Source organism: Mirounga angustirostris, unplaced genomic scaffold (assembly GCF_029215605.1).
Source record: "Mirounga angustirostris isolate CCGP_5_RB_7025 unplaced genomic scaffold, mMirAng1.0.hap1 SCAF_12, whole genome shotgun sequence".
In the NCBI taxonomy this organism is placed as follows: Eukaryota; Metazoa; Chordata; class Mammalia; order Carnivora; family Phocidae; genus Mirounga; species Mirounga angustirostris.
This window is the reverse complement of record NW_026991720.1, coordinates 327,819-341,394: the sequence shown is the minus strand read 5'-3', so window position 1 is coordinate 341,394 and position 13,576 is coordinate 327,819. Positions and strand designations below refer to the sequence as shown.

The 13,576-nt window shown below is 47.4% G+C and overlaps 1 protein-coding gene across 9 annotated transcripts in view; it reads left to right on the top strand.

Moving 5' to 3' along the window:
• Positions 1-3,771, top strand: part of DYNC2I1 (dynein 2 intermediate chain 1) — a 60,143-nt gene extending 56,372 nt beyond the window's left edge. For 7 of the 9 annotated variants that reach the window (XM_064575635.1, XM_064575634.1, XM_064575632.1 and 4 more), the window contains one exon: positions 2,731-3,771. In XM_064575635.1, coding sequence (XP_064431705.1) covers positions 2,731-3,730 — 1,000 coding nt within the window. In that variant the 3' untranslated portion in view covers positions 3,731-3,771. Of the gene's footprint in view, positions 1-3; positions 2,700-2,730 lie in introns of those variants that run through there. The other 2 variants (XM_064575638.1, XM_064575636.1) reach the window with 2 other exon arrangements.
• Positions 3,772-13,576: the final 9,805 nt, after the last annotated feature.

Genomic DNA, 13,576 nt, shown 5'->3' with positions numbered 1-13,576 from the left:
CAGTTATAGCAGAATTTTGGGGCGAGATCCAAGAAAGCCCAGGATGGCCCCCTGGCACAGCGAGGGGCCAGGTGGGGCTTCGGTCTCTCTGGCCACATGCAGCTCCCACTCAGCCACAGGAAGATCTCACGGCAGGACGAGAGCATCTTTTACCCGGAAGGTAACAAGGGACATTCCAGAGCATTTGGCACCTATGTGTAAACGCGTATGTGTATGACTTGTTCAACTGATGTGCTCTGCCTCCTTCGCTAGGCCAGGAGCTCTGTGGACAGAGATGGGTCTCTTTCTCACCACTGTCTCTGAGGGCTGTGTGCCTGCCTCGCACACAGTAGGTGCTCAGCCAGTGGTGAAAGAAGCAACTGAGTGAGTTGGCAGTGTGACTCTCACTAATACAGGGCAGAGTCCTACCAGAATGCCTAGTTCACGACTTGTTGTGGAGATTTTAATTCTGGAAACAGGCTAATCCCCCTGGCCCCTCATCTACCAACCCCCCAAGTCCTTATTTGTGAAATTTGACCTAAACTGGAATTGAGAGGAGTCTAACTACTCTAGTAATAACGAGTGACCTCTGGCGACCTCCAGAATAAGAAGGCATCAACTTTGCAGCCATACTAGCTCTTCTAAATCCTCATAGAGGCTCAGGACGCAGAAGGGAAAAAGCATGGCCACCAAAAACTGGCCCGCTGATGAGGAGAACTTCCAGGTGTGAGACCATTGGACTCCACCGAGAAGTGCCAATGACACCTAGGGATTGAGGTCCTCCCACTGGAGCCTGTGTCTTGGACACAAGACTCTTGCCTGCAAATCCCCCCTCCCCAATCCTCTGGGGGAGCTGCTTCTCTGCTTTCAGACAAAGCTCCCCCATGCCCACCACCAGCACCTGCTTCCTGCCATTCACATCGAGACCCCAACACCAGGGAATAACAAGAGGGAGATAAGTGCCAAAATATAATTTTGCCAAAATTATCTTTGAGGACATGTGGGGACTAGAAGGGTCCTGCCGGCAGTCGTTATTGGAGGAGCCAGTTTTGGGGGGTTTTTCTCTTTGAATAGCTTGTTCAGAGTGTCTAAGAGACATTAAGGAACAGAAGAGGAGGCCCCATCTGAGTTCAGTGGGTCTGCACTAGAAGGAGTCTGTTTAGGGCTGGACGTGTGCACAGCTCTCACCCCAGCGTCTAGAAGGAGAAGGTCCCACTGGACCCTGCTTGTTGTCAACCACAGAGTCTGGACCTTTGAAGGAGGAGTAGACCAAGAGTGATGAGTGTAGTGCCGTGAAATACATTACTTGGCAAAGGAGAGAATATTATTCTGAGGACCCAGAAAGGGAGCAGACATCTGGAGACACTTGGCCAGAGGAAGAAAAACAGGCAAGCAGCAAACAACAAAATGATAGGCTATAAGGAGAAACGGCTTCTAGAAAAGGAATAGAAAGCCACAGGAGAAAACAGATTTAACATTAAATGCTAGAGAAAATGTGTAAAATAAGAGTTAAAATCCACACTGAAGATGACGAATGGGTACTTTCCTTTAGGAATAATAGGTCAGTGACGTACAGACTTACTTGAGGAGTTTCTCAGAATGCAGAGGGACAAATTGATGAAATAGTAAAAGTCCAGCGGTCCAAACTAGGAATTATAGGTGTTTCTAAGGATGAACAATTGGAAAAGAAGGAACAATAATTGTAGGAGGAACTTCCTGAGTTGATAAAAGACCTGAATATACATGTCAGAAGGCTCACTGGGAGGCGATCCACAGACAGGAACAAGGTCAACATTGCATAAAACATCAATGTGCTTTCAGAATCAAGGAAACGTATTTTATTTTTCCTCTTTTTTTCCCTCCTCTTTAGTTAATTGAGCATTTTTTTGATTCCATTTTATGTCTATTGACTTAGCACTCTTATACCTCTTTTAAAAAGTAGTTAGTGGATGTCCAATTTTCCCAACACCATTTGTTGAAGAGACTGTCTTTGTTCCATTGGACATTCTTTCCTGCTTTGTCAAAGATGAGTTGACCATAGAGTTGAGGGTCCATTTCTGGGCTCTCTATTCTGTTCCATTGATCTATGTGTCTGTTTTTGTGCCAGTACCAGACTGTCTTGATGATGACAGCTAGTTAATAGAGCTTGAAGTCCAGAATTGTGATGCCATCAGCTTAGCTTTTCTTTTTCAACATTCCTCTGGCTATTCGGGGTCTTTTCTGGTTCCATACAAATTTTAGGATTGTTTGTTCCATTTCTTTGAAAAAAGTGGATGGCATTTTGATGGGGATTGCATTGAATGTGTAGATTGCTCTAGGCAGCATTGACATCTTCACAATATTTGTTCTTCCAATTCATGAGCATAGAACGTTTTTCCATTTCTTTGTGTCTTCCTCAATTTCTTTCATGAGTATTTTATAGTTTTCTGAGTACAGATTCTTTGCCTCTTTGGTTAGATTTATTCCTAGGTATCTTACGGTTTTGGGTGCAATTGTAAATGGGATCGACTCCTTAATTTCTCTTTCTTCTGTCTTGTTGTTGGTATATAGGAATGCCACTGATTTCTGTGCATTGATTTTATATCCTGCCACTTTGCTGAATTCCTGTAAGAGTTCTAGCAGTTTTGGGGTGGAGTCTTTTGGGTTTTCCACATAAAGTATCATATCATCTGCAAAGAGTGAGAGTTTGACTACTTCTTTGCTGATTCGGATGCCTTTTATTTCTTTTTGTTGTCTGATTGCTGTGGCTAGGACTTCTAGTACTATGTTGAATAGCAGTAGAATGAAACTGGACCATTTCCTTACACCACACACAAAAATAGACTCCAAATGGATGAAAGACCTAAATGTGAGACAGGAGTCCATCAAAATCCTAGAAGAGAACACAGGCAGCAACCTCTTCGACCTCAGCCACAGCAACTTCTTCCTAGAAACATCGCCAAAGGCAAGGGAAGCAAGGGCAAAAATGAACTATTGGGACTTGATCAAGATAAAAAGATTTTGCACAGCAAATGAAACAGTCAACAAAACCAAAAGACAATCGACAGAATGGGAGAAGATATTTGCAAATGACATATCAGATAAAGGGCTAGTATCCAAAATCTATAAAGAACTTACCAAACTCAACACCCAAAGAACAAAGAATCCAATCAAGAAATGGGCAGAAGACATGAATAGACATTTTTCCAAAGAAGACATCCAAATGGCCAACAGACACATGAAAAAGTGCTCAATATCGCTTGGCATCAGGGAAATCCAAATCAAAACCTCAATGAGATACCACCTCACACCAGTCAGAATGGCTAAAATTAACAAGTCAGAAAACGACAGATGTTGGCGAGGATGTGGAGAAAGGGGAACCCTCCTACACTGTTGGTGGGAATGCAACCTGGTGCAGCCACTCTGGAAAACAGTATGGAGGTTCCTGAAAAAGTTGAAAATACAGCTACTGTACGACCCAGCAATTGTACTACTGGGTATTTACCCCAAAGATACAAATGTAGTGATCCGAAGGGGTATGTGCACCCCGATGTTTATAGCAGCAATGTCCACAATAGCCAAACTGTGGAAAGAGCCAAGATGTCCATCGACGGATGAATGGATAAAGAAGAATACAATGGAATATTATGCAGCCATCAAAAGGAATGAAATCTTGCCATTTGCAACAATGTGGATGGAACTGGAGGGTATTATGCTGAGTGAAATAAGTCAAAGAGAGAAAGACATGTATCATACGACCTCACTGATATGAGGAATTCTTAATCTCAGGAAACAAACTGAGGGTTGCTGGAGTGGTGGGGGGTGGGAGGGATGGAGTGGCTGGGTGATAGACATTGGGGAGGGTATGTGCTATGGTGAGCGCTGTGAATTGTGTAAGACTGTTGAATCACAGACCTGTACCTCTGAAACAAATAATACATTATATGTTAAAAAAAAAAAAAAAAAAGAAGATAGCAGGAAGGGAAAAACGAAGGGGGAGGGGAATCGGAGGGGGAGATGAACCATGAGAGACTATGGACTCTGAGAAACAAACTGAGCGTTCTAGAGGGGAGGGGGTGGGAGGATGTGTTAGCCTGGTGATGGGTATTAAAAAGGGCACGTATTGAATGGAGCACTGGGTGTTATATGCCAACAATGAATCATGGAACACTACATCAAAATAAAAAAATAAAAAAAGTAGTTAGTGATTGCCTTAGGGCTTACAACATATGTCTTTATTTAACCAGAGTCTGTCTCTGAATGATGTATACCTCTTCATGGGTGCGGTAAGGAACTTACCTCCTTCCTCTCATCCTGTGTGCATCTGCATATATTTTCCTCATATGTGCTATAAACACTCAATGTGTTGTTATGTTTGCTTTAGACAGTTAACTTTTCAAGTAATTCCATGTAGGGAGAATGAATTTCATCTTACCCTCATGTATGCTGTGCTTTCCTTTTCTTTTTGTAGATCTAAGCTGCCATCTAGTATTGTACTCCTTGTGCCTGAGAAGTTTCCCTTAAGATTTCTTGGAGAGTAGCTACAGGGCAATAAATTCCTAAGAATTTTCTTTGTCTTAGAAAGTCTTTATTTCTCCTCCACTTCTTAAAAAAAAACAGATTTATTTATTTATTTTAGAGAGAGAGAATCTCAAGCAGACTCTGAGCACAGAGCCCGAAGCAGGGCTCCAGCTCATGACCCTGAGATCATGACCTGAGCCGAAATCAAGATTTGAACGCTTAACCAACTGAACCACCCAGTGCCCCTCTCCTGTTCTTTTGAAATGCATCTTTACTCAGGATAGCATGCTGGGTTGAGAGTTCTGTGTCAGCACATCAAAGATATCCCTCCATTGTCAGCCATGTTTCTGAAGAAAAGGGGCCTAACTTTTCATCTTTGTCCCTGTGTATGTAATATGTCTCTTCTCTGGCTGCTCTTAGGAATTTCTCTGACTTTTACCAACAATTTGAATATGGTACGTGGGTTTCTTGCCCCCCGCCCCACTTTTTTTTTTTTAAAGATTTATTTATTTATTTTTATTTGAGAGAGAGAGAATGAGAGAGAGCGAGTACATGAGAAGGGGGAGGGTCAGAGGGAGAAGCAGACTCCCTGCCGAGCAGGGAGCCCGATGCGGGACTCGATCCTGGGACTCCGGGATCATGACCTGAGTCGAAGGCAGTCGCTTAACCAACTGAGCCACCCAGGCGCCCCCCCCCGCCCCACTTTTAAAAAAAATTATCCTACTTGGTGTTCTCTGAACTTCTTGGACCTTCAGTTTGATGTCTATCATTACTTTTGGAAAATTCTCAGCCATTATTTCCTCAAATATTTCTTTTCCCCTGTTCTCTCCTCTCAGTTTCCAGTAATGTATGCATTAGACTGTTTGATATTATCTCACAACTCCTGGATAATATGTTCTGCCTTTCTTTTCTCTTCTTTTCTTTTTTTCTCTTTCTGTTTCAGTTTGGGTAATTTCTCTTTTCCTCTTCAAGTTCACTGATTCTTTCCTTGGCTGTGTTGAGTCTAAGGATGAGCCCACTGAAGGCATTCTTTTTCTGCTATTATGTTTTTCTTTTCTAGCATTTACATTTACTTAATTCTTTATAGTCTTCATTTCTCTGCTGAAATTACCAATCTGATCTGTATGTTGTCCACCTTTTCCATTATAACCTTTAATGTGTTAATCATAGCTATATTAAGTTCCCTGCAAACTATTCAGTTAGTTCCAACATCACTATCATATCCATGGTTCTTTTTTTTTTTTAAGATTTTTTATTTTTATTTATTTGAGAGAGAGAAGGGGCAGAGGGAGAGGGAGAAGCAGGCTTCCCACCGAGCAGGGAGCCCGATGCGGGGCTCGATCCCGGGACCATAGGATCATGACCTGAGCTGAAGGCAGACACTTAAACTCTGAGCCACCCGGGCACCCCCTCACTATGGTATCTATGGTTCTGATGGTGGCTTCATCTCTTAGGAGTGTGTTGCATTTTTTCTTGCTTTTGTGTAGGCTTCTTGTTTTTTTGTTGAAAGTTGCGTCTGTCGTATAGGACAGTAGAGACTAGAGCCTGGAATGGCTGGCCTTCTCCTGGCAGACCTTTTCTGTAGGGCTTGAGTCAGTCTAATCAGGGCTTGGGATGTGTTTGGGATTTGCTGTTGCCCCAGGTTTCTCTCATTGATCCTTTGGGTCTTGGGGGTAGGTGGAGACTCATTTGTCAGAGGGTTCTTCAGTGTCTGCTCCATCCTCAGTTTTGGGGTCCCTCTGCACTTTTCCTCAGAGTGGTTGTTCCTCAGTAGGTGGCTTGTTGCTTGATGCACATTGGCCTGTTGGGGAGTGGACTTTGGGTTTCTGTTTCTGGTCTCAGCAGGCCCTGGCACCATGTCTCAGGGGTGTTCCTGCTGTTTTCCTGGCCAAGCCTTGAGCTTAGCACCAGTTTTTGCCCCCGTCCCCACCAGGGATCCCAGTTTTTATCTTTCCCTCCTAGCTACATGGTCATCACTTATGTTGTGAGGGTGACAAGAGTGTGCCTTTTTTTTTTTTTTTTTTAATTTTAGGTAGTTAACATACAGTGCAGTATTGGTTTCTGGAGTAGAATTCAGTGATTCATCACTTACATACAACAGTCAGTGTTCATCCTAACAGGTGCCCTCTTTAATGCCCATCACCCATCTGGCCCATCCCCCCCGCCTCTCTCCAGCAACCCTCAATTTGTTCTCTATCATTAAGAGTCTTTTATGGCTTGTTTCCCTCTCTCCTTTTTTCCTTTTTCACCTTTTCATATGTTCATCTGTTTTCTTAAAGTCCACATATGAGTGAGATCATATGGTATTTGTCTTTCTCTGACTGACTTATTTCACTTAGCATAATACACTCTAGCTCCATCCATGTTGCTGCAAATGGCAAGATTTCATTCTTTTTGATGGATGAGTAATATTCCAGTGTATATATACACCACATCTTCTTTCTCCATTCATTTGTTGATGGACATCTTGGCTCTCTCCATAGTTTGGCTATTGTTTTTTTTTTTTTTTTTTTTTTTATTTGACACACAGAGAGAAAGCACAAGTAGGCAGAGAGGCAGGCAGAGAGAGAGGCAGAAGCAGGCTCTCCACTGAGCAGGGAGCCCGATGCGGGACTCGATCCCGGGACTCCAGGATCATGACCTGAGCCGAGGGCAGTCGCTTAACCAACTGAGCCACCCAGGCGCCCAGTTTGGCTATTGTTGATAATGCTGTTATAAACACTGGGGTGCATGTACCCCTTCAGATCTGTATTTTTGTATCCTTTGGGTAAATACCCAGTAGTGCATTGCTGGCTTGTAGAGTAGTTGTATTTTTAACATTCTGAGCAGCCTCCATACTGTTCTCCAGAGTGTCTGCACTAGCTTGCATTCCCACCAACAGTGCACGAGGTTCCCCTTTCTCTGCATCCTCGCCAACACCTGTTGTTTCCCGTGTTGCTGATTTTAGCCATTCTAACAAAGAACATGCCTTCTGACAGGTTAAGGCTTGTTCTATAGACAGACAAGGTGAGGGTCCTGGCCCCAAAGCGGTCTTTGTACCGGGAGGATGCTCTCAGGGCCATGCTTCTGACAGTGCCTGGGGCAGGGGTCCAGGAGAGAAGCCTGGAGAGGTGCCCCCTTCCCCCAGGTCACTAACCCATCTCCCAACCTCTGCTAGGTCTCCCCAGCCTGTTGCTGGGCCCAGAACACAGGAACTTTTAGCTCCTCTGCATGTGCTGGGGCTGCCGCTCACCCATCCTCAGTGGCGTGTTGGTGCTGCTTAGAGCTCTCTGGAACAAGACTGCGCTCCCTCAAGGACGTTCTGGGCCTGGGGATTTGCAAAAGGCACAGGAACTGTGAGAAAGTGAGCCATATGGGGGCAGCAAACATCCGGCCATCCCTCCACGCCCACGTCCTCTGGGCTTCGCTATGGAGCTTGCATTTAGAATTCCAGAACCACACACATTTGCAAGAAGCAGTACAGCTAAGAGCTCTCCTCTAAGAAATGTTATTTAAAAAATATCCATCAGAATCCAGTCTTTTCATGGTGATATCAAGGGGGATAATCACTTTTATTTTTTGAAGACCTTCTATTTTTGATAAGCACTAATGTGAAATACTTAAAAAACCCACAGTTAGGTAAAATCTTTTCTACAAGGAAGCCCTGTCCTTATAGTTCTTACATCTTCTGACCACACTTGGGCATTCACCCTGACTCGGGAGACGCTCCCGGAGGCCTCCATGTGAGGTGGGTGGAGGGCGAGCACTGACCATGCACATGCAGCTGGTGCTCCCCCACAGGACCTCAGGTCCTCGGTTCTGCAGGGGCTTTTCCCTCAAAAAGTAAGCCAGTTCTACAGTCTGAGAACCACAGTCCACAGGGTTGATCTGCACCACTCAAAACAGAAACCTCTTCAGGTCAGCAGTGCCCTTTCTCCAGCGATGACGGGCCATTCTTCTTCTCTAAGCCCGAGGACTGTTGTGCCCTTACAGCAAAAACCTATGTGTCTCTAAGGATTGTCTGCAGGAGGGGTGATCCTGTAGTGTCGAATGGGTGCAGCTGGGCAGGGAACGTCAGTCTTCCCTTGGAGCGGTGATGAGGTGGGAAGTGTAACTTGGGGGAGCAGGTGTCCTGCCCTGCAGAGGGGATCAGCACCATCTGTGCGTGGTTTATGTGGAAATAAGCCACGAGGACAGGAAAACAAACCCCAAGCAAAACAACCCCTTGGCAACTAAAAAGCTACCATCAGAAAGAATTTGGAATTCTGATGGTTCAGCTTCAAGTTATAATTACTACCTTTATAAATCTATGATAACAAAATTCTCCCCCGAGTATTGGAACGCACCCCCCGGTTGTCACAAAGTCAAGGCTTTTACTTAAAAGACATCTTTTTTTTTTTTTTTTTAACTTTTGTTCATTATCTTTTACACTCAAATTCCCAAGGCTGAATTCAAGTCCGACTATGATAGCAATTCTGTGGAGACAGGGAAATACCTTCATTGAAAGGTTGCGAGTCTGTGCACCATTAGCTGGTTGGAGAGGCAGGGAGAGGGCCGGCATACGTCCTTCTCCCCTCCCTCCCACAGGTCAGCAGGCATTCCGGACCACAACAGAGGCGCAGTAGTTCCCGAGGGTGTGCGGGGAAGGGGCGGGTTGCCCTGAGCTTCCTAGCAGGGGCCTGACAGGACACTGGGGAAGCCGGCAGCCGGGGCGCCCTGCCCCATCCTTGCTGTCCGGGGGGCCCCGTCTCAGGACTCATTTAAGCTGACAAGCCGGCCTCTGAAGAGTAAGGGTGAAATCAGAGGAAACACACGTGGCTTTTTGGGAGGAGGGCACAGGGACAGCTGTGTGTCTGGGTTTCGCACATTGCTCTGCGCCTGCTACTTCATGCTGGAAGGCCATCCAGTGCTGGGGGCTCAGGAGGGACAGGACGGGCTCTCACCACCCCAGGGTTGGGCCGCCCTGTTCTTACCGACACAGCTGACTCTGCAGTGGTGTCCAGTAGAAGGTTTCCTCTATGCCCGGCTTGTACCAGGCATTTGGTAAAACGTGGTTCAGTGAGGGCCCATCAGACAGACTCTGGCCACCAAGGTTTGAGGCTACATAGTGTGTGATCTGGGCGTTACCTGCCTCAGCCCACTCTCTTGTCAAATAGGAATAAATCACAGTGTTCACCTAATAGTTGTTTTGGGGAACTAAAAAATAACCCTCTTTCCTTCCCTGCTGATGTTTGGACTCAACTGGGTGAAAACAGGCCAGACATGTGGCTTTTGACTGTGGCCCATGGGCTTGCTGGCCCTTGTGCCCAGAACTGGGAAGATGGCGGCCTGGCCCATACCAGCGCCCCCTGGAGCAGACGCCTGTGCACAGCGGAGAGCACAGAACGCAGGCACTCTGCTCACAGGGGCCCCTGGCACGGGGTGTGGCCTGTCCACCGGTCCCTTCTAACGCACCTCCTAACGCATCTGGCACACCGGGCACACGGGTCCCGGCCAGCTGGGGCCCAGCGGCGTTCCGATCAAACACTGTGATCTGTTCACTCACACACGTCCTCAGGGAGGAGAGATGTGCCACACACGTGTATTTCAATGTCACGCATGCTTAGAGTTTGATTCTCAGGCTGCAAACTGGAGTCACTGGGAGCAAACTCAGTACAGGGTTCCCCCAGACTGCTTGATTCAGGGTCTCTGGGGTGGGACAGAGTGGTTTTCAAGCTATGCGGTTTACCAATTAGCAGCCATGGCTGAGAACCACTGTCTCTCTGACTTTCATATGTCTTTTGATCTATAATAATCTATCAATTTATCATCTATCAATTAATCATCTTTCAATCTTATCTATCCATGTTTCATCTATCAATCATCTATCTATATATCTATCTATGATCTATCTATCTGAGACATTTCTATGTTTTGGTTTCAGCACGAGCTCCTAGGAACCGCCGGTGACATTTAAACGGGTTCACTATAGCGTGTGCCTCTTTCATCCCGCGGCCAGTCCTACAGCCAGGATCTGAGGTTCTTCTGGTGGGTTCTCCAACTGGAGTCCTCCCTTGTAATGTGATGTCTCACGCACACCATCTTGGTTCAGTATGGGCTCCCACTTTCTTACCTGCTGTCTGGCATTTGGTGAGGACAGATCAGACAGGATGTGGTTCAGCTCTGTTACAAGGGGTGTTTGTCCATTTGTGGAGAAGATTGTCTTTACTACAAACTTTTCTAATAACACCAGTGAGTCAACTCTCACCGGGACCTGGTGGTCATGTTGGGGTGACCCCCAGTGTGTCCTTCCCACAGTCTGGGGGTATCAGGCTGCCTCACTCCCCTGTGGCCTGCTCACTGCAGGTCTGTGGTCCCCTCCACCTCAGTAGGTCCCACGGCTGAATCCTGCCCTTTTAAGTAGAAGCAAAGGAAAATCCACCCATTTCCCACAGTTCCGGGGGAACGTTCCACTCAGACCTTTGATCCAGAGGTTGGACAAAGGGGGCAGGCTGGTGGTGACTGGGCAGAGAATGGTCAGACTCCCAGGGCCCTTGGGCGCCGTTGGCAGCATCGCTCCAGGCAGCTCAGCCCAAAGTGGGTTTCTCCAGCCTTTCCGACAAATCCGCGAGCTCTGCAATGCCTTCCTAGCAGCGGAGGCTCTGTTGTCGTCGGGCATCGTCTCAGCTTCGTGGGCATACGATGATTTACTGTCTCTCTGTGCCCACTGGAAAGCAGCGGCAGGAAGGGAGAGCTTGTGGGGTTCCCAAGTCAGTGCTGCGTGAGTCTGTGCAGAGTGCTTCCGTGGGAAGACATCTTTTATTCCTTTTTGTGTGTTTACTTAATGGGCTAGAGTAGCTGTACACAGTTCAGGTTCAATATCCAACTGTTTGTAATCTGTTGTTTTTTAAACTTTCTGTGTTTTACATGTAACGCTTAACCAACTGAGCCGCCAGGTGCCCCCGTCTGGTGCTTGTTTAATTCTGCCCAAACTTAGCCAGCTGTGTGCGCGTCTCTCTCCTGTTAGGCTGTGAATCCCTTGTGGGTGGAGATCATATTAATGAGTCTTTGAAGCACCCCTGCCTCACACACACACTACTGGCTTGTTGTAGACCCTCAAACTATGTTTGAAGGATTGTTTCTTAAGGCATTCTGATTTACTTTAAAAGCTTTTAAAACATTTAATTCTCTAATTCTGTAGCATCCAGGAAATTGAATTAAGAAGAGCATGTGATTTTCTGAGCATTCTGCTTCCCCAAAGTTTAATTGCCCTGCTCTGCAAACTGAAGGCTGGGGGCGCATCGTCCTGTGTCTTCCCCTGCTCGGGCAGCCTTGGCTCTTCACCCTCCAGAGCTGTAGCCAGTGTCCCCGTGACCTCTTTACAGGGGTGGCTCTGGACGGGCTGTGTGGTGCTGCTGGGACAGGACAGGCCCTAGGGTGGTGGGGGAACATGTGTGTGCAAGTGTGTGTGCGTGCGTGTGCATCCGAGTGTGATGCATGTGTGCACGTGTGTGTGCATGCGAGTGTGTGCGTGCATCCGAGTGTGATGCAGGTGTGCATGCATGTGTATGTGCATGTGTGTGTGAGTGTGCAAGTGTGTGAGTGCATGTGTGCACACAGGTGTGATGCATGTGTGCATGCGTGCACTGTGTGCATGCATGTGTGCGTGCAAGTATGCATCCAAGTGTGATGCAGGTGTGCATGCATGCGTGTGTGCGAGCAAGTGTGTGTGTGCAAGTGTGCATCCAAGTGTGATGCAGGTGTGCATGCATGCGTGTGTGCGAGTGTGTGAGTATGCAAGTGCGTGAGTGCATGTGTGCACACAAGTGTGATGCATGTGTGCACGTGTGTGTGCATGGTGCATGTGTGTGCATGCATGTGTGTGCGAGTGTGCAAGTGTGTGCGTGCATGTGTGCATCCGAGTGTGATGCAGGTGTGCATGCATGTGTGTGTGCATGTGAGTGTGTGAGTGCATGTGTGCACACAAGTGTAATGCATGTGTGCACGTGTGTGTATGCATGTGTGCGTGCAAGTGTGCATCCGAGTGTGACGCAGTTGTGCATGCATGTGTGCATGTGTGTGTGCGAGTGCGTGAGTGCATGTGTGCACATAAGTGTGATGCATGTGTGCATGTGTGCACGTGTGTGTGCATGCATGTGTGTGCGCGAGTGTGTATGTGTGTGAATGAGTGTAAGCCCAGCTCCAGCGCAGTCAGGGGTCCTGCCTGCAGAAGCATTTTGTTTGACCTTTGTAGTGCTTTGTAAATGTTTGACTTTGACTATTTCCCAGGGTCCAGGGTCTCTAGAGTAGAGCCCCCGCCCGTCTTTGCACACCCTGCTCAGCTCCTGGTAGCTTGTGGCCCCTGATGTGTGTGTGGTAACAGTGTAAACACAGCCGTCCTCAGCCACACGGAGATGGCAGACCACCAGACCTCTGGAGAAGCAGCTGGAGGGCATTTGTCACCAGAAGCAGCGTGGCCAAAGGCATGGGGACAGAAATAAGGCTGCCTGTGGGGCTCTGCAGGAAGGTATAACTGAGCATTATCTTCAAACTACCCTGCTGCTGTTTCGATAATTCTGGAATAGACCATACTCAGGATTGTCAAATTTGATTTCATCGTAGGATTTGTAAATGACCCTGGGTCGATGGCTTAAACGATGATAGAATTTACTTTTCTCTCACTCAGGACAGGTCGGCCAGCATTGGCTCCCCTCTTCATAGGGGCCGTTCCACTGGGATACAGCCATGCTCCTCGACGATGAGTCGGCTTTCATGGGACAGCACCAAGTTGGGTGCAAGGACAGGGCCAGCATGGGCCGCCTTTCTTCTCTGGCCCCTCACAGAAAACATTTCTGGAGCCCTGGTCTAGAACACGCCTGAGCCCAGGACTCCAGAGCTGGTCTGGGGGCTTCCTGGGGACAGGTTCAGGCTTCCTCCGCCCTGGAGCCCGCCCCACGTTGCCGCCACCACCGCATTTAAGGCCGCAGGAGAGGAAGGAGGGAAGTGAGAGTGGCCGCCCGTAAGAGCACGATCGCTCCAGGGAGGCTGGAAATGCGTCCACCTGAAGGTCAGGGCCTGTTCTTTGCAGGAGGCACTCTTCAGGCAAGCCAGGGCCAGAGAGAACCACACTCTCCTGCTT